At 33.1% G+C, this 19,900-nt stretch overlaps 2 protein-coding genes and 1 long non-coding RNA gene across 7 annotated transcripts in view; 2 read left to right on the top strand and 1 right to left on the bottom strand.

Annotated features, from left to right (window-relative positions):
• The first annotated feature begins 195 nt into the window (after positions 1–195).
• On the top strand, positions 196–6,557 carry LOC105839884. Of its 2 annotated transcripts, none has more exons than XM_036283058.1 (7): positions 196–317; positions 556–746; positions 825–998; positions 1,060–1,261; positions 2,245–2,440; positions 2,520–2,605; positions 2,686–6,557. In XM_036283058.1, exons 2-7 carry the CDS (start codon positions 560–562, stop codon positions 5,741–5,743), a joined length of 3,903 nt encoding a protein of 1,300 aa, XP_036138951.1. In that variant the 5' UTR covers positions 196–317; positions 556–559; the 3' UTR covers positions 5,744–6,557. The 2 variants fall into 2 exon arrangements, with proteins under 2 accessions (XP_036138951.1, XP_036138952.1); XM_036283059.1 differs by having other exon boundaries at positions 217–266.
• A 96-nt stretch (positions 6,558–6,653) lies between these two features.
• Positions 6,654–19,900, top strand: part of LOC105839886 (UPF0489 protein C5orf22 homolog) — a 639,614-nt gene continuing 626,367 nt past the window's right edge. The window contains exons 1-3 of one of the 2 annotated variants that reach the window (XM_036283061.1): positions 6,654–7,554; positions 8,495–8,640; positions 10,207–10,356. In XM_036283061.1, coding sequence (XP_036138954.1) covers positions 7,492–7,554; positions 8,495–8,640; positions 10,207–10,356 — 359 coding nt within the window. In that variant the 5' untranslated portion in view covers positions 6,654–7,491. Of the gene's footprint in view, positions 7,555–7,594; positions 7,714–8,494; positions 8,641–10,206; positions 10,357–19,900 lie in introns of those variants that run through there. The other variant, XM_036283060.1, reaches the window with a different exon arrangement.
• LOC114255499 overlaps positions 11,454–19,900 on the bottom strand; it is a 106,204-nt gene continuing 97,757 nt past the window's right edge. The window contains exons 1-3 of one of the 3 annotated variants that reach the window (XR_003626758.2): positions 15,199–15,916; positions 13,350–14,626; positions 11,454–12,713 (exon numbers count right to left, since the gene is read on the bottom strand). This is a non-coding gene — a long non-coding RNA (uncharacterized LOC114255499). Of the gene's footprint in view, positions 14,627–15,198; positions 15,917–19,900 lie in introns of those variants that run through there. The other 2 variants (XR_004962239.1, XR_004962238.1) reach the window with 2 other exon arrangements.

The raw sequence follows: 19,900 nt of genomic DNA, 5'->3' as shown, positions 1-19,900 counted from the left end.
ATACCTCTCAACCGTTTTACAAAAATCGTCCATCGTTGTACTTTTTGAACGCAACTTACACAGTGATAGCGTTTTTCACTGGGAGAACTAGTGCGCACTGAGTGCGCACTCGCCGCAGGCAACGTGTTTCACTCATATAGTGTAAAACACATTTCCTGCGGCAAGTGCGCACTCAGTGCGCACCAGTTCTCCCAGTGAAAAACGCTGTGAGATCGCGAGAAAGCGTGGTGTTTGTTGTGTTCCAGAAAATAAACCGGTGTACAAGAGTTTGTATAATTATATAAATCGCATTACATTATATAGAAATTGTACATTAGGTACGTGAAACGTTATAGCACCTGTCATTGGTTATATTATTTTTTTTAGTGCATTAGTTTGATGTAGAGTTTAAAGAAATTTGAATAAAGAAATAAATATTGCTTGATGGAATTTAATGACATAATTGATGTAGAAATAATATCACGTTTTATAAAAGAGAAGAACGTTTTTCTATCTCTTTTTTTTGATTATATTTAATAGATGTTTCTTATATTTGTATATATTTTGTGTTATTAGGAAAATGGCTCAATATATTGCACACGACATAAACAAAAAACAGAGGACGAGTGATGTAGAAATACAAGAGAATGTTACATTTGATCAAATGAGACTTCCACAAAATATTCTGGATGGGTTGATGTCTGCTGGATTTCAAAAACCATCTCCCATCCAGTTGAAGGCCATTCCGTTAGGCCGTTGTGGATTTGGTATTAATTATATAATTATATATATATAATATTAAAGATAAATAATATTTATATATTAAAAATATTGATTGTTTATAGATTTAATAATACGTGCAAAATCAGGAACTGGAAAAACTTTAGTGTTTGGTATAATAGCTCTTGAAACTTTGGATGTTTCAATACAGTCACCACAAGTTTTGATAATAGCACCTACAAGGGAAATTGCGATTCAAATATCTCATGTTATTAAAGCAATAGGTTCACAAATAGAAGGTATGTTATATCACTATATTTTCTTAGAAAAAAAAGACTTAATTATTTGTGTCCTTTTTAGGATTAGGAGTTGAATACTTTGTAGGGGGAATACCAATAGACGAAGATAAGAAAAAACTTAGTAAATGTCATGTAGCTGTTGGTGCACCAGGCAGAATTAAACATTTAATTGAAAAGGGATTTCTTCAAATTTTGAAAATCAGATTATTTGTTCTTGATGAAGCAGACAAATTAATGGAGATTAATTTTCAAAAGGATATCAAGTCAGTATTAAGTTTAAAAATTAAGCATTAAATAAATTTACATTTATACATATATGCATACAAATGATATATTAATAGAAGATCACGAATACTGGCATACTATTTTATTTTAGATAATATTTTAGATAATATTTAACAAAAGTAAACATAAAACTTTGAAAATATAAACATAAGTTAGAAAGTATCTTTAGGTTGATAGTGGTTTTTTTGTAATACTGTTTTATATTTTTATAATTAAGTTTTTGCAAAATGCGCGAATTTATGTAAAAATTAGATTTTTGTTTTTAATAGATTTTATGTAGAAAAAAAGCTATAGCTGTGAACTATGGATTGTTATTTTTTAAATCATTTTAGTAGATCATGTTTTATCAGTATTAATATTGTGCAATGTTATCATTTCCAAGAAATAAAGGTGTACTGCTTTAATAAACAGTCAAAAAGCCTATGCCAGTATTTGCAATCTTTTTCTATGTATTAACGGCTACAAATGATATAAAGAGTATAGTTAGTTGAAAAAGCAATTGTTCGCGATTCCTTCAAATTATTATTTGTATATTAAAAATTGTGTGATTTTACATATTATTGTATTGGTAGTTTTATAATTAATTGTTAAAATATAAATAGAAATTACCAGTGCTATAAAGCGTATGTAAAATCATAATTCTTAACACTTGAGCAACAGTTTGAAGAAATCGATATAATGGTGTAGTGTTCGGACACTTAGTTTTGTGACTGTATGCATAATACATGAGCTAATTGGACGTTGAAATAATTAATATATTCATATTATTCACTGGAATACAAACTGGGTATTCCATCATTCAAAATATTTATGTTTTACAAATCCAGGTAGATTAATGTATAAAATAGCTTTTAATCTGTACTAATGCACATCTAATCGTTACATTTAATTAAATTGATTATTAACAATTCGTTTTATTTGTTAAATTACAATTAACTAAAGTTATATTGTTTTTTTATAGCTATTTATTTTCTAAACTGCCATCCAGTAAGCAAATTATAGCCTCAAGTGCTACTTATCCTGGAGATTTGGAAACATTTTTGCAAACTTACATGTGCTCTCCTGTGCTAACATCACCAAATATTGATGGACCAGTTTTGATTGGAATTAAACAATTTGTGGCCATGGTTCCGACACATCCTAATGCAATGAAACAGGTTTTTTATTTACAGATTAAATTGATAGACTTTTATTTTATTGACAAATTTTATATAAATTATTTGTTCAAATTTTTAGATACAAACCAAAATTGATGAGCTAGTAAAAATTTTTACCAAGATTCCGTTTAAGCAGAGTTTAGTTTTTTCAAATTATCAATCACGGTACGTAATTATTTTTTAATTATTTAACTTTTAGTATATTTAATTCAATTAACTATTATTCTTGTTTTCTGTTATTTTAGAGCTCAATCGGTAAGCAATAAGATTAATTCGCTAGGCTTCTCATCTTTATATATTGCTGGAAATCAAGATATGACTAAAAGATTGAAAGTGATTGAAAACTTAAGAAATTTAGAATGTAGAATTATGCTGACCACAGATCTAACCGCAAGAGGTATAGACATAGAAAATGTTAATATGGTCATAAATTTCGATATACCTGCAGATCCAGCGACGTATTTACATAGAATTGGCAGAGCTGGTCGGTATGGGTCTTATGGAATTTCTATCACAATTATTTCCGAGAATGAGCTTTCATCATTCAAAAAATTATTAACTTCGATTGGACTGAATTTTTATTTATTCAAACTCAATCCTGATTATATGGAAGATGTTTGGGCTAATGATACTTCGACGTTTGAAAAAGTTTATCTGGAATCTGAGACAAGTTTTACAAAATTGCCAGCCATTGATAAAACGATTCTTGAATCTGAAAATGGTATACCTATAACAATACCTATGTTAAGACGTACGTTATCTCCAGCAGTTAGTGATACTTCATCAGAAAATAATGTTGCAAATGCTTCTATTGTGGAACATGAAGAATGTAACAATAGTTTGTCCAAGAGCATAATAAGTAGTGATACTTTATCATCAGAAAATAATGGCACTTTTATAAGATCTGATGAATGTAAAAGTGTTTCACCAAAACACATGACAACCATGTTATTGTCAAAGAATAATAATGGAAATGCCACTGAAATGAAACATGAAAAGTGCAATGGTACTTTGGTGAAAAACAACAAATGCCATAAAATTACTTCTAATAATGTACATGTAAAACCAAGATCTAATTTAGATAAGAGGATAGAAGTTAGTTCATTATTTCAACATTACATTCAAAACAAAACGAATTCTGTAGTTAATACTTCTAAAGAATGTAAGGAAGAATCAACTATAGAATCTGTAGTTGAAAATTCTGAAGAAAGTAAAATATTAGGTACAAATTCCGGATCAAGACATATATATAAATTTACAATAAAACCTAATTCTGGTGCTTCTCCTATAGAAGAATTAAATAAAAATGTCGAGTTTAAAGTAGCTTTATCAGATACAGAGAATTGCAAATTATCAAATACTGAAGTTGAAAACATCGTTGAATATATGAAGGATTCATTGCAGATAATTGATGAAACAATTGCTGAAAACATTCCACATATGGATGAAATAATTCAGAGTGAAAAAATATCCATAGAAACTTCTCAGGATGCATTTTCTAGCAAAGATACTAATTTAATTAATATTTTACCTATACATGAATTGGATAATAGTGAGAATGATCATATACGAATTATAATAAATAATTATTTAATAACGTATGCTAAGAAAATTATTATAAACGATAATAATGTTTGTGACGATGAGGAATCTTTGTTAAAAATAGCTTCCGATTGGAGAAAACTACTTGATTTTGAAATTGATTTATTAGATAAAACGTACCAAGGCATGCCTGATTCTTTTTATAAACTAATATATAAAGAACATTTTTCATCCCTCAAAACTTTTCTTGATATACAGAAGCGGGCGTTCTTGTGCGTTTTCCCACAACTTCGTAATGATGAAGAGGTGCAAGATACTTATATATATTCAGCAGCTAGAGCATCTTCAGATGATAATTTGGTAGATATGTACATAGAAATAGAAGATTTTAAGGCTCGTTTTTATACATTTGGGACTAAATTTAACGCATTTTTTCCTTATCCTATAAATATTGAAGAATATATGCCAAATTTAATGCTCTCGGACTCTGAGATTGAAGAGTATCGCAGGGCATTACAATATTTTAAAACTTGTCAGAATCCCGATGAAAAATTATTAGAAATAATAGATTACTTAGCATGCTTAAATGAAACTGAGACATGTGATTTGATTAAAAAAATAACAGAGCAAAATTTGTCGTTTTTGGATATGAAAGTGCTTCTTAAAGAAACAGCAGAAAGGCATGCAAAAGATGACGAATTATCGAACGATTTACAACTGTCTGAAAATTCTTTGGAAAATGATAAATTGATAGAGTGTATACTAGTGTCTGAAAAACCAATGCACTTGGAAAATCAAAGCGACATAACTCAATATCATGAGATTGGTGAAATGGATCCAACAACGAATGTAGAAAAGAGAAAAGATTCAAAAACCAAAAATGTTTACTTCAATGGAGTTACAGATGTTAATCAAAATCAGCACGAGATACAAAATATGAAATGTAATGATGTTTCTAATAATACAATCTCTAATCAAGCATACAAAAAGGTAGAGATTTTACAAGTTAATGATGAAAGTAATGAAGAAACATGCAGTACTTCGAGTGAGTCGTCAGTTGTGTTATCTGAGAAGGATGTTGCATTTTCAAGTGCTGATAAAGTTGCTTTGGACAATCGACAGAAAGTGTCGGCTATCAGTAGCAGTAGCCACAAGTCTAGCGGAAAGAATGTTCAATATCAAATTAAAAACGTATCAACCGGATATACATCTGTACAAACTAATAACATTGTTTACAACAATGTGGATATACTTGGTAAACATGATAGACATGTAAAGTCTCGTAAATGCGATCAAGAGGATAGCGAAGATATAGATGATTCAATCGCCTCCGCGAGATATTCAAGGACATTGAATTCACGTGCAAGTGCGAATACGAAGAAAACCCGTCAGTCTTCACTGAATCCGGTGCAAAGTTTTCATCCGTGGGTTCCAGAGTCTCACAATTTATATAGAGACGAAGCGCACTCGTCAAATCAAATCCATCGTGATCAGAGGAGCGAACGTATTCCCGCAACTTTCCATTCTTCTCGTACATATGCTGGATCATCACGGGTACCACAATACTCCGAGCAGAAGATCAATGATCGCCCTAGAGATTTAAAGGTTTACAGATTAAGTGACGATTCAGTAAACGATGTTCAATCATGTGATACGGATATTGAAAGGTTCCTATCGTCATTAAGCCTGCAGACGAATCAACTACATCTCGAGATCTACAGTTCGCAGATGTTCGAGAATTGGACTGCGTACGATGAATGATCGTGCAAAATCGAAATGATAAGGGAGATACGGAGTATTCTGTATCTGTCTGTTCAATTGTACGAGGAATATTCGTGTAGATCATATCGCGAACGCATTGCAGCCTTTCTCAGGAGTTTATGATCGAGCGACGGTAGAGAGAATGACACGTGATTCAATCGCGATGGCGAAAGGTCACGCATTGCCGGCACTTAACACGCATCGACGTGACTTGAACTGTGTGCCGGGGATAACCTTTTCCTACCGATTCGACGCTACCTGCGATTATGCAATTGGATTGATCTTTCGCGATCGGGTCTCGTATAGTCCTGTCGATCGAATGCTGTCGGTTGTCAACGGTATAGGGGGATACTTTACCGTGTATCATCATCTTTTCATAAAAATTGATGATGACATCTATTAATACTCGTGTAAATACCACGTGCGGTTTATTTTACGATTTTATAAAAATTCTGTGATTTACATGTTGAGCGATTAATAAAACAATTTTTTTTTTTTGTATAAATAAAATACTTTTCTTATCTACAAATGTTTAACAATTGTCTAAATGTATTATGGATAGCTGAATGCACGAAAATGTTGATCTTATTTTTTTTATACAGAGCTGAAAAGATATTATCATTGACAAACCTGATTTTACTTTTAGTTAAATAAAAATTGATTTACTTTAATAGTCTTCATTTTTTAAGTAAAATTGAAAGCAGAGTAAAATACAGAAATATGTATGTGCCAAAGTTCTTATTGAAAATAGAATTATTGTTATACATTGTTTGACATCTTTTCTATTAATTAAATAAAAATTGAATTATTGTTATACATTGTTTGACATCTTTTCTATTCGCGTTCGGTCACGACACTCCTGAATTAATTTTCACTATTTTTACGAGAATAAACATTCTTTAATGACCTCTATGAAAAGTACTTATATTTTTGTTTATAAAAAAAATTATATAATTATTATAACTACATTGCTTCTAGTTTTTCAAAGGAAAGAAATTCGCAGGACAAAATTGTCATTATGTATACGTAAGTCGTCAAAGAATCTTTTGTCCTTGTAAAAGTAATGAAAATTAACTTTAGAGTATCACGAGATCTAACATTTGAGAGTGTCTCTTAAAACAATGTGTGTATAGAGTGCTAATTATGAGAGAGATATACATTTATTCGAAAGTTAAATAACACGCGGAGATACATCTATTCAGCGGCGGTGACTCCGTTAAACACCGTTCGACCTGCTTGGACAAATTTATCAACGCCAAGTTGTCAAACGATACTCCAGGACGTTGGTTCGCCGCTTGCCGGCTGTGTTAGAGGGATCAGGTTTCTAAGGCGTCCTCATATTCTTAGGGGGAGGCAGGGAGGGATGGAGTAAAGAGGAGGGGGGGGGGAGGGCCTGGGCTAGAGCAAGAGAAAAAAGGGGAACCGGGAACCACCTTACGAAACTCGTCTCGTGAGAAATTCGGTGTAAACCCCCTGTCCCGGTGCCCCTGTCCCTTTATTCGCAAAATGATCGCGTTTGAGGTGCGCGCCTAAGAGCAAACCTCAGTCGGTGACCACGTGCTTCCGCGCGAAGCAGTGCGTCGCGTGCCCGCGATTCCCGGTGCGTTCGCGTGCGTCTCGTGTCGTCGTGACGTTAATTGGAAAATCGATCGTTTAACGCGTTATAATTCGTCCCGTCGGTCCGCCGATCGTCGTGATTCCGTTCGAGAGTCGGGTGGTCAGGTCCGCGTACCCCGCGCTCGCGAGTTATGTCGTACACGCGCAAGCACTTTAAGAGGACGCCGGTCTACGTGGTGGAGGACCACGATGAGGTGGGTGCATTCGAACGCTGTTTCTCTCGCGTTCGTTCGTTACGCCGCGAACAGCGCAGATGGCTCCTGTTGCGCGTATCGCGTCGCTAGATGTCGCGGCGTTATAGGCGCGGCGCGTGCGCTTCTGGAAGTTCCTGGAACAGCTGCTGCTGTCGCGCTGTACGAAATTTTTAACGATATAAGATTTATGCTTAAACGTGAGCCTCCTAAAGATCGAGATTCATTAAATGGAAAAAAGAAGTGGAATATATTCTCTCCTTTTTTGCGTAGCTGAGGGATAAGTTAGTTTTGTATTCTTTTAGAGAAATTCCGAGTAGTAGAATAATTATATTAATAAATTGCCCTTTGATGCGTTAATATTAATTTATTTTATAACTGTCACGCAAGTTTATTGTTGCTGAATCTTTCAAAGGAACGTAGAGTAAAAGATCAGGATTTTGTGACAAGAATTGATTCGAAATTTCGATAAGATTTATATAACTATAACCTCGACAGCTCTAACATTTGTTTTATAAAAAATATTTGATCATGTACATATATCACAAATGCATGATCGACAATTACAGTGAAATAAATCTTCCGATTGTCTTGAAGTTGGAACAAAGAAGATCGTTTGAGAATCGACGGCTGATCTAACTGATCTAAAGGTGCCTTTTCACGCTGACGCTCGACGCTCATTTTCAGCGTCAAAAGACATCACGTGACTAAAAATGACCAATGGGTAACTTTACTTTTAGTCACGTGATGTCTTTTGACGCTGAAAATGAGCGTCGAGCGTCAGCGTGAAAAGGCACCTTAATCGATCTCGAGATTTGACTCCAAGTTCGAGATTTCGACACCAGTCTGCGCGCCGGTCGAGTCCGCGAATTTGTTGCGGAGATAACGCGAGACTCAATTTTCGTACGAATATTCGATAAACACACCGTTTTGATCTCCACAGGCCTTACCGTTCATATATCGGTGTATGGGGTCGAAGCATCTGCCCTTCGAAGGTAATACTTTCGTACATCTGGATTCGCATCCCGATATGCTGATACCGAAGGAGATGCCGGCCGATACGGTGTGGGACAAGAATCAGTTGTTTAGGTACGTACGTACAATAACCGTATTTGCTGAGGGGCTATTCCACTTACCGACAACTATCGATGTCGTTAAGTGTCTTTGCGCACGTATTTTGATGAAAAAATATGCGCAACGATACTTAACGACATCGATAGTTGTCGGTAAGTGTTTACGGAATAGCAGTCCTGGTCTCGTATTGCCGACAGCTGTTTTTTTATTGAAACATCATCGAATGTGTAATCTCCTTCCGCGAAGAGACTTCAATCAAATTCTTACGAATATGTATGTACTGTATCGGTAGCCAAGATATAAGAGTGTTCATCAAAGATGGCTACCGCGGCTCAAGTTCGAAGAGTTTAGTATTTATTGCTACCAATGCATGCTCTGTAACATTGAATGACGATTCGGTATCATTACATTTTGCCACATACAGGGATATTTGTCGGTAAAAATCGGTTCCCATCCTATATATTTTGGAATTGGTTTTTATAAAAAATCGCGAGATATGCGTTCGATTATTTTGAGGGGACTTTATTATCTTACAGAGTAACATCTTACACCTTACTAGAGTAATCGAAATAAACGAACAAGTATCTCGCGGTTTTTTATTATTTTGGACTTATACAATAATAATTTTACAAAATTGAAATGATGAATATTATAATAAAATATAGATAAGATATGAAAAAAATTCTTTTATATTGTTGTATTTTATGCGCATATTATATTTAATAGTCAAATGTGTGTGTGTGTGTGTGTGTGTGTGTGTGTGTGTGTGTGTGGGTGGGTGGGTGTGTGTGAGTGTGCAGATGGTAAGAAATAAAATATTAAAGTCACGTTACATTCTATTGGTATTAAAAATATTGTACAAAGGCGAGAGCGAATTTTTTATTTATATATATTTTCGTGCTGGCGTTATTAAATTTGAACTTGTTGAAATTAAACTACAGTACAACCATTTTTGATTTTTTTTATTGTGTTGATTACGCTTTGTCTTCATTGTCTTCACGTCGATTTTGAGACAAAATTTTTTTTGATACAGTTTTGATCTAAATATTATAAATACAAACGTACGAGTTCTTATTGATACATTTACTATGTTCTCATACACTATTTTTATATTTTTATTTATATGGAAATAACAATAGCGTATTTTTTTGAATTAATTATTGATTAAAATTATTTGATTTACTTTTGTATAAAATTACTATACTATAATTTTGCTTTGTATTCCGTTATCACAATCAAATTGTAATCTTTCAAAATAGTGTATTTTTACTAAAATGTCTATATTTGTGATAATTAAAAAGAAAATGATATTTGGTTACACAAAATATTATTTTCTATTTTTACGTATTCTTTGACAAAAATTAGTTGATTTCAGTTACAGTTACATTTATTATATAATTGCGAAATAAATATTTAAAATATTAATGTACTTTTAGATTTGTGCAGGATGAACATATTTTTTTAGATAAAATGTGCACTTTTGCTAATGTAAACTACAAAAAGCGAAAAAAAAAGATAAAAAATGTACATAACTTTTTAATCTATGAAGGAATAATTATTTTGCTCTTTATATTCTTTTAGCGAGATCAGCATTGAAAATTGGATTCTGCCTGCAGTATACGCAGGTCATCTTAAGAACCTGATCTGGGTGAAACCACCGTGGGCGAATCAGATGACCGACGGTGTACTGACGTTCCTCATCGGCAAGCAGAAGGAGACCGGCTTGATAAGGTGAGTGCGTAACCGACATAATCTGATTCATGGATTTATTTATTTGAAGCTTTATCCTAGCTCTCGTTCTCTCGATCTTGGACCGTTTTATTTAATTATAAGAACAACTTCTGTAACTCGTACCAGGTTGTCCGTTGTTCTGTTATTTACTGCCCTACATTTATTTTCCAGAAGCTTGATATTATATCTAAAATAACGCGAATTATTGCGATTGAATATCGCTGATTGCACGTTGAGTTCTTAATTTTGATGTAATTAACTTTTTTTTGAATGATTCTGACATGCAGTAATAGACATACATATACGTATAAATAATATAATATAAGAAATATTTAAGTGTTGGTATATATGTTATAAATTCTATAATTTTATGGGTTTTTATTAAGAGAATATCGAGTACATCGATCTATTTTAAACTTTTTCAAATGTGCAGATCTCACTTCAGATCTGTTGATAGTTTCTTATAAATAATTTTTTAAAATTAAATTAAATTGAAATTTAATTATCGATTATGTCATTGTGTTTCGAAAATAACAACATATTAACATTTTAAAATCCAATTATCGCGACACTTGCCGCCTTGATACAATCTCCTCGTAAAGGTCATTTCACACGGTTGAAAGGTTGTAATACGTGCGTGGCAGAGAAAAGTCGTCACATACTTGGCAAAGAAGGACACAGGCGGTCGTAGGGTTGACGAGTCGAGAGAATGAATGGGTGGAGAGGAAAAAGGCAAGAGTGAAGTAGCAAAAGGGAAGCCGACACGTCGCGGCGGTATATGCCGCGAGAAACTCATGATTCAGCGGTCCGTCAGGACTTGAGTTATGTTTCTCGAATTACCGTGGGGATGTATGTCCATGCATCGTGAGTGAAACATGTGGATTATGTCATGATTTTCCTTTACTTATGTCTTTGTTGATTTCTATTAGCTACGTACATTAGTTTCTGATGGCTGATAATAGTGATATGCTGATATTTAACTAATAATCGACACTTTATTTATCGACGAGACATTTAGCCATCAGATTAAATTTAAGCTGAGATGAAGACTTAACAAAATTTTAATAATTTGATTTTATATAATTGCAGAATATTAATTTGGTTTTTTTTTTTAGAACAATAAGAGTATTAGCAAACTAATCAAGTAAAGTTTATTATTATTACTCTTTTTCTTCTTTTAGAAAAACCGAATTAAGTAATATTCTATTAAGATTATTATAAATTATTCAAGTTATTAGAAATTATTAGAATACTTTTTAGGTTAAAATAAAAATTTCTAACTATAAAAAATATTAATATAATTTTATTACATGTACACATACTCACACACAATTATTGATGTATTTATAATAAATATAACAATAATAATAACAAAGTATCAAAAACAAACTTAAAAATCGAGGTTACATATACATATTGTCTTTTGCTTATATATTTATAATTTTAAATTATTTTTAAGAGTATATATTAAAATTTATGAATATTAAATTTAATTGGAATGATAAGCAAATTTTGTCATTACTTTCAGCAATTATATAACGTTTTTTAATATTTGTGCATAATTACTTTAATTTGATAATGTTACAAACGTATACTGTTAATACTTTTTATATATAATATGTATATCAATTAATCTTCGCTTAATTAATTTGAATAATTAAAATGAGTAATTAAAGTGAGATTGCACATCTGACGATTTACACGGTTCAAAAAACCTGTGGGCATCTTGAAACGCGCATATGGCCCGAATTACACTTGTCTTCGAAATTTGCGGAGTATAATTTAAAAAAAAAAGAGAGGGAAAAACATAAATTGCGTATCGCGAAAAGAGGTTAATGGTCTTACGGCAATGTAATAACGGGAATCTTGGGACAGTGCTTATAATATCAAATTAATGTGCGCGTCGGCTCGTTATATTGAAATACACTTGAAAAAAAATTTCTCAATTATTGATAATTGCACCGTCATACTGGGCCTAGAACCTTCGGCAATGCGCGCGACATCGTGTCGATAAGATCGGAGTCGGTGTGTGCGATCGCATCGGCTGCTTTTTCGCCGAAGTTATCCATACGTAATTGCATGTACCCACGCAGGTGCCTGTTCCGCATCATTCGATTTCCATCGACGTTTGTCCCGCAGGACAAGTAAAACTTCCATTGCCCGCGTTTGTGTCGCGTGCAACCTGCACTTTTTTCGCCCGACCGCCCAACGTGGGAGGCACGTGAATTGCCGTTAATTGCCGTTAATTTTCACATCCCCGTCGATTTTGCTCTCAAATTGGAAAATAATTGAAATTGAGACGTGATTAAGGCTTTTCGCCTAGATGTTGAATCGAGCAACAAATTAACTTACGTACACTGAAAAAAATATTCTTTATAGTATCAATGTATGACGTTTATTGACTAAAATTCATTGATAATAAACTTTTTATTAATAGCATAAATATTATATTGAACCTTTTAACCATAAATAAATTTATTAATATAACGAATTATTCTTTGTTACAACATCATGTTAATAAAATAATTCATTGGACCAATTTTAATAAATTTTTTATTAGTAGAATGAATATTTCTTTGGAATTTATATATATATATGTCTAGTTTTGGTTCAGTGTATTTCTGATATTTTTGGTTACAATATAAAAGAACATTCATTATAATTCTGAAAAATGTTAACGTTCGAAATTTGTGCATTTTATTGTTTTGCTCGATTTGGTTTAATACTTTTGTTTGAAAAAAATTTTTATTCATGGAAAGAAACATTAATTTGAACCTAAGGTAGAATGCCGATTATATATTGAATTAATGCAGACTGCACTTTTCTTTGGTTTTTAAATAATTTTAATTATTTTGAGTGTCTTCATCAATGACACCGCTGTTTTTTTTATCCTTGTCAAACTTTTTCTACTTATGTCAAAGAGATCTAAGGAGACCAGTTGTGGCGGATTGCGACAATGGACAATGGCGCAATAATCTACAATAGAGATTCACCTGGAGATTCCATGTCGAATGAATAGGGTCCGTAGGACAATCATCTCGTAAACTCGGCTTCCTTATGTGCTCTTCTCATCCACCTCGCGGATTGTTCTTTTTGTGCTCTGTTTCACGTTTCGTAGCTCTTTCTCTCTTTCTGCACGGAGCGGCACTTGAATCGCCTGCTTATGCGAGAGTGTCGAGCAAAAGAAGGAAGCCCTCCGGGCGTTCGGTTTTACGTAGAGTAGTTTTTATCTCTGAACGATAAAGTATTACGGGATTGTGAGTACCGTCCGGTCTGTATACCCCACGTTGTTTTACGCATTTGGCAAATTTTTTATTTTCTTCCATCAAGATATTAAAATCGCGCGAAAACACAAGTATGTAATTTTTAGAGTGTAAAACATGGGCAACCATATGATGTAATTATTTCTCTTTGCGTATTTACTCACGTAATCAAGCAAATGTTTTTCAAGCACTTTCTGTTCTCACATCACGTCTCAAAGATCTCATACATTCCGCGATTTTCTGGACAAAACGGCGTTGATGCAACGAAGAACGCGAACGTAGTAAAGTATTCTCGGTGTCCAGTAGTAAATACCTGCCATAGCTAAGACACGACTTGTGTACCGATGTTCTGAACGCTACCGGTAAAAGCTTGTGCAGCTTTCGCTTAGTGACTTGCTCACATAAGTGGAATGCAATTGATCGATTTCTTTTCCTCTTTATCAAATAGTCCATTGTACTTGGTGGACATTTATTTCATCTATCAATGATTGGACGATAATCGCAAACGTCGCATTATTAATATTTTTATTTTATATCAAAACAGCTTCTTTACATCAATAAATAAATAAATATATATATAATATACTACCAAATTTGTAGCATGTTGATTTGTAGCATCTAGTCTAAATACTGTAATATTTATAATAAAATTTTTATATCACGTGAAAATTGTTTTTGATAATAAATAATGATAGTAATTCATAATGTGCGTTTTGTAATGCACATTGGTGTACTTGCACGCGACATACTGATCGGCAACGTGTGTCTCGGCGCGTATAAAAGAGTATGATACATGCGCAGATTATGGCATGGACTAGACTTGGCTACAAATTAACTGACATTCCACTTGCCGGTCTTTTTCGCGGTTGTCTCTTACCCGTTTTCTTTCCCTACGTATATAGCTTTAACGGCCCTCCACCTTTCTCTTCATCAACCGCTCATTCCTATCGTCCCCCGTCGGCTCAGGCTCCAAATGCTTCCTCATATCTCGAATAACTTTGACTGGACTGCAATAAAAGCGACACCGTTTAACAAGTTTATCTAATAATCTCGTAGGAATGATGTAATGCTATTTCATGATGCGTAAACAAAGCGTATGCCTAAAATTCTTTCTCACAGGGACATCTGGTACGTCAGTGTGATATTTGGATATATTAAAATTCGTTCTCGCGATCAGTACGGTTCAGTTATATATAGATTACTTTATTTGATTTAGCTGCGATAAGAAAAACTCTTACCATATCAAATTTATGTTACAACTTCAATGTTAACTTAACATTGAAAGAAAAATAAATATCTAAATAGACAATATTTTTAGACGCTTTTGTCATCTTTCTTTTCTCTGAAAATTTGTGCTTTGCACGATATTTAAATTTTAAAGATATAGAACTTTATTTCTTTTTAAATATTCTTCAATATTTTGAACATATATGAACGTGTTCAAGTGTGAACACTTTTGATTACTTCATGATATTTATCGGAATACCTTTTATCGGAATGATAAAGATAGGCATAAATTTTAATATAAACATTATGTTTATTTCTAAGCTCTCAACAAAAAAAAAAAAAAATCACTTACACATTGAAGGCTCCCTCTCGCCCGGGGAAGAATCTTTAAGCGTTATGCAAACCGATTAATTTCTGCGAAGGTTACTTAGAATTAACATAAATCCTTCGCGTGGAGCAATTCGAAGGCGTCGTCGATCTCGACCCGATAACGTACAGCTCACGGAGATTACGTTAATCTGCATCTCTACACGTGTGTCGCGCGTTGCATTCGTTGCACGAGGTCGCAGCATTCCTAGGCGAGCGTTAGAGGCCGTCCAATCGGTAGCCTTGATTTCAGTTGCACCCAATGGTCGGTGATGGTACACTTTTTCAGGAAGAGGTGGCTCAACTGGCATCAGAGTAGGAGGACAGAAAGCGGTTGTAGTGGGAGAAAATCGTAGTAGATGGCGAATACAATCGTCAGCCATCGCGCCTACTTTTCTGCAAAAAGAGAAGGGGCAATTATAATAACAATTCTGTCATTGCAAAAGTGATATCGATGATAATAGAACGTAGCGGTTAGACAAGCGCCACATTTTTCCGATTAATTTTCTGTCATGTCTTTTAAAATCAGCACTGCTAGAAATTTTAGGTTATTTTTTCAGTATTTTTAAATATAATTTTGACTATTCTATGTGATAATTGTCTAAATATAATATTGAAATTCTTTTTTATTTTACTTTTATTTACATAAATTTAGCTGTTTTTTATATCAGATTTATAACTTGATGCAAAAAATATATATATTACATATAATATTAAGTATAATAAAAATATATAATGATAAATCTGTAAATAAAAGTATATAATAATAAGTAAACAAAATAAATTATAATTTATTATGATTATATTAAATTTTCTTAATCAATCTGGATTTATATATATCTCTAGGTAAAATATTTTTATTTTTAACAGTTTATAAAATAAAGAAATTATTCATATTTTGTTATTGCAAATTTGCACAAAGTATTTTTCAAAGTCATTCTCTAATTTATATTTGAGAAAGAAACGCTTTTGATTTTATACACATATTTTATGTATTGAAGTTTATCAAAATGAAATACATTAATAAAGTTACATAGCAACGCTTCAGCAGAAACACAAACGGCAAAAATCGTTTTACTATTAGCAACTTTATCAAGATTTGAAAAAAAAAAAAAAAGGTGAAAATTTTGATTCGAGATTCGAGTGAGATTTGAGCCGTGAGATAATAGGACGTAAGTTTAGAGAGGGCCTGAAGCGACGACAGGACAGGTCAGGGCTGAGAAGGTTTAGCGGCAAAGGTGGCGTGTCTGAAATCGCAGGAGCGTGGGTGCCGGCTGACATATCACGATCGTCGCCAGGTTGCTCCATATATATATAGATATATATATATTGGCGGTTCTCGTCTAAAAGAACAAAAAGGGACCGCCGCTCGCGCAGACCAATCGCGAGCACGGTCGGCGCACGATTCGACCCTAGAAATTAGCATCGACCCCGCAGAGATCGAGTTCTCGATTCTCGATCCTCCTACTCCCTTCACAGCCACCTCTTCCCTTTCGTCCTTCTCCGTCGCTAATTGATTCGTTAAGGCTGTTCCATAGTAAGCCGTTAAATATGCTCTAGGGCTACATTTCTCAATTGCTTTAATGGCTCGCGCGATGGTTACGTAAAACATAATTAGCGTGCATTAAACTCATTAATTAGTATATATTCATTGTTATATTTAGAAGTACAATTTTAATATACGATTTTATGTTATTATTAAGAAGGTTATATCTGTTTTATTTAAATTTTTAGTTAACTTAATTTAACAATTACATCTCAGGCGCTCTATTCTATCATCACAAAATTAGAAATAAAAGAAAGATGTAATAAGGATGGTTTATGAAAAGAAATCACATATTTTACTACACGTGATTAATTAGCAATTAGCTACAATAAATGGATACTAGAACCGATTAGTTTGAAACACGTGTTTAAGAGATTCTTGACGTTAATATTATTGACGCTAATGATATTAACGTCAAGAATGTCTTCTTGAATATGTATAAAATTGATCGGCTACGGCATCCGTTAAAGATTTATCGAAGTTTGCTAATTAATCGTATGCTTAAACAACTTCATCAATGAGTTGCCTCACACGCAAAACAGCCAATTCTAAATGAAATTGCTGTGGTGTAGCAACATGAATAACAATTAGAGCAGGCTCTAATGGAATTTAGATTATTAGACACGAGCGAGCGTTTATACTTAATCGGAAACCTATTAAATTGGAATTCCATAACACGCGTCTATATAGAGGAGTGTCGATTACGTTATCGATAAGTTATGCAGTTACAAATTACTATGTGTACTCGTGTATCATTTGTGCTCTGAATTAATTTATTTATAAAGTACGGTACTCCGGGGTTTCATTAGATCTCTAAAAATTTTCTTTTAAATCTCGAAACATTTTCGCATCTTGGTTTACATTTTTTAAACAAGGACACAACATTTTTCATCGTTAATAAAGAAATAAAATTATTATGATTTACTTTTTTGCGCGACATTCTGTACTTTCTTCGTACTTCTATTTTTCGCGTAAATGTTTATAATAATAAATTTTCTAAATTATAATTGCGCACGCGTATGAAGGAGTCTTTGTTATACGACTATTTTTATATTATGATTATGGTAAAGATTAACATAATGCAGGCGAGTGTTTACAATACTATGGGGAAATTTGATTCGTCTAAGGCAATGCCTGTACAATGGATGTGCGTACGCGAAAATATGCGGGACATTCAGAAGGTACAACGTACACCACACAATCACACTTTGCACGGAGGATCACACGAGGTTCTCTCGAATTTAAAGCAGATGCCAGCAGTTAACCATTGCCTTACATGTTGTGCACAAGTTCTCGTATGCATTACTTTGTATATATTATTTTGACGTCGAGTAATTACCTCTAATATGGAAAATAATGTAGACCGGAGACCTTGGCTCTGTCCATTCTTGGACAACATTGAGTATGCAAAAAAATAGAGAAAATAATATGCTTGTGAGAAAATAATAACAGTTTTCAAAATATATGTATGATTCTTCTGCAATATGTTATGAATTTTTGGTATAATTATGTTTTTACATATACAGATAAAAGGACGTTATAGTGTCTTACTAACTTCTGATTGTTTATAATTAATACTTAATAATTCATAGCGAGCATAAAATCATACCATTACATATAAATAATTCATATCAGCATAAAATTATGTCATTAAGTGTTATTACTCGTTGTATATTAATTTATATTATATATTCATTCAGTGTATATTTATAAATAGCAAATTTTGCTATTACTATGATTACATAGAATAACTGAGTATATACGCATATCATCACTGAGAAACTTATGTTACAAATGTTGTAATTGTAGTATAATGTAATTTTACCAAAAGCCGTACAAAAAATGCCTTGCATTTCTTACTTGCATCGCAATGGATTCTCAGTAATGCGTTCATTCGCTTCGCTTTTAGATTCTTGAACAAAGATTGGTTTGTTGCCCGAAGGTCTGATCTGGATTATGATGATGATCGTGATAGCGAGAATCGTAATCATGACTGATGGGAAATGCGTGCATCTGTCGTCCGAATGTACGCAACCCGTGACCAAGTGTACACATTGCTCGGATAATGTTGACCGCGTAAATAATGGATTTATCGTTCTGGAAAAAGTGTACGTGCACCTGACAAGCTCGTCACATATTGCTAACTCTCTTGTTTAATGCCCTCCAACAAGCATTTTGATGTTAATCTGTAAGATAATGTATTTACCGAAGGTTGCAAGTCTAGATTGCAAAATCGGATGGACCTAAATTGCAATAAGTCGTAAAGAGCGTAAATATATCGTTCTTAAATGTAACGTTTCACAACAATACGTCACCAACGTATATAGTAAGAGCAATTTTGTTGAAGCACTTAAAAACTTAGCTAGATAGCCAGCTTTCTCTTTCTCTCTAAAAATAATTTTTTTAATTAACTATCAAAATAATTATGTAGGTCACTCAAGCTGATTGTTAGAATGTTAAAACTTTTTACAACATTGGTTATTATGCTTGAGCGTCATAATTATTTTGATGATGCAAAAATTATTTTCAAGTCTGTATCAAACGAAAATTTTAAATACTTGAGTTATTTTTTCTGTGTAATTACACATAACAATTTAGAGACATTTTCAGATCTAACATTTTAATAAATAAATAAAATACTTTAATTGCTTTCCACAGATATTTTAGGTATTTGTTTCTTTTTTTGAAAATAAAAAGTTACTTTTTTCATTAAATCTATTACATATTCTTTATTATAAAGTACAATATGTTAATAATGATTAAAAATCCATTTTATTAGCTATTAAATTTTTCTGTTAGAAATTCCTATATTTATTAGGCTGAAAAAAATAAACGTGTATTATATATAAAATTGTGCGCGTGTTCGTGTGAAAAAAAGAGATATAAAGGAGATTGCGAGTCGGTCGGGAATTCGCTTGGAGCGACAGCCCGTTATCCACCCACATCGGTGGCATTCAACAAATTATTGTTTTCACCACTTATATCATAGAGCAAAACATATTCTGTACGCAAAAAGCAGTATAATTACAGCATAATAGCCGTTCAGGTAGACAAACTTGTCTTCCGATTAGCTTCAGCACAGAGAAGCAAGAATACGGGCGGGTATACTATATAATAACATTCTCAGCTGTAGTTGAGCGTT

Source organism: Monomorium pharaonis, chromosome 2, assembly GCF_013373865.1.
Source record: "Monomorium pharaonis isolate MP-MQ-018 chromosome 2, ASM1337386v2, whole genome shotgun sequence".
Classification (NCBI taxonomy): Eukaryota; Metazoa; Arthropoda; class Insecta; order Hymenoptera; family Formicidae; genus Monomorium; species Monomorium pharaonis.
This window is presented reverse-complemented; position numbering and strand designations above follow the sequence as displayed.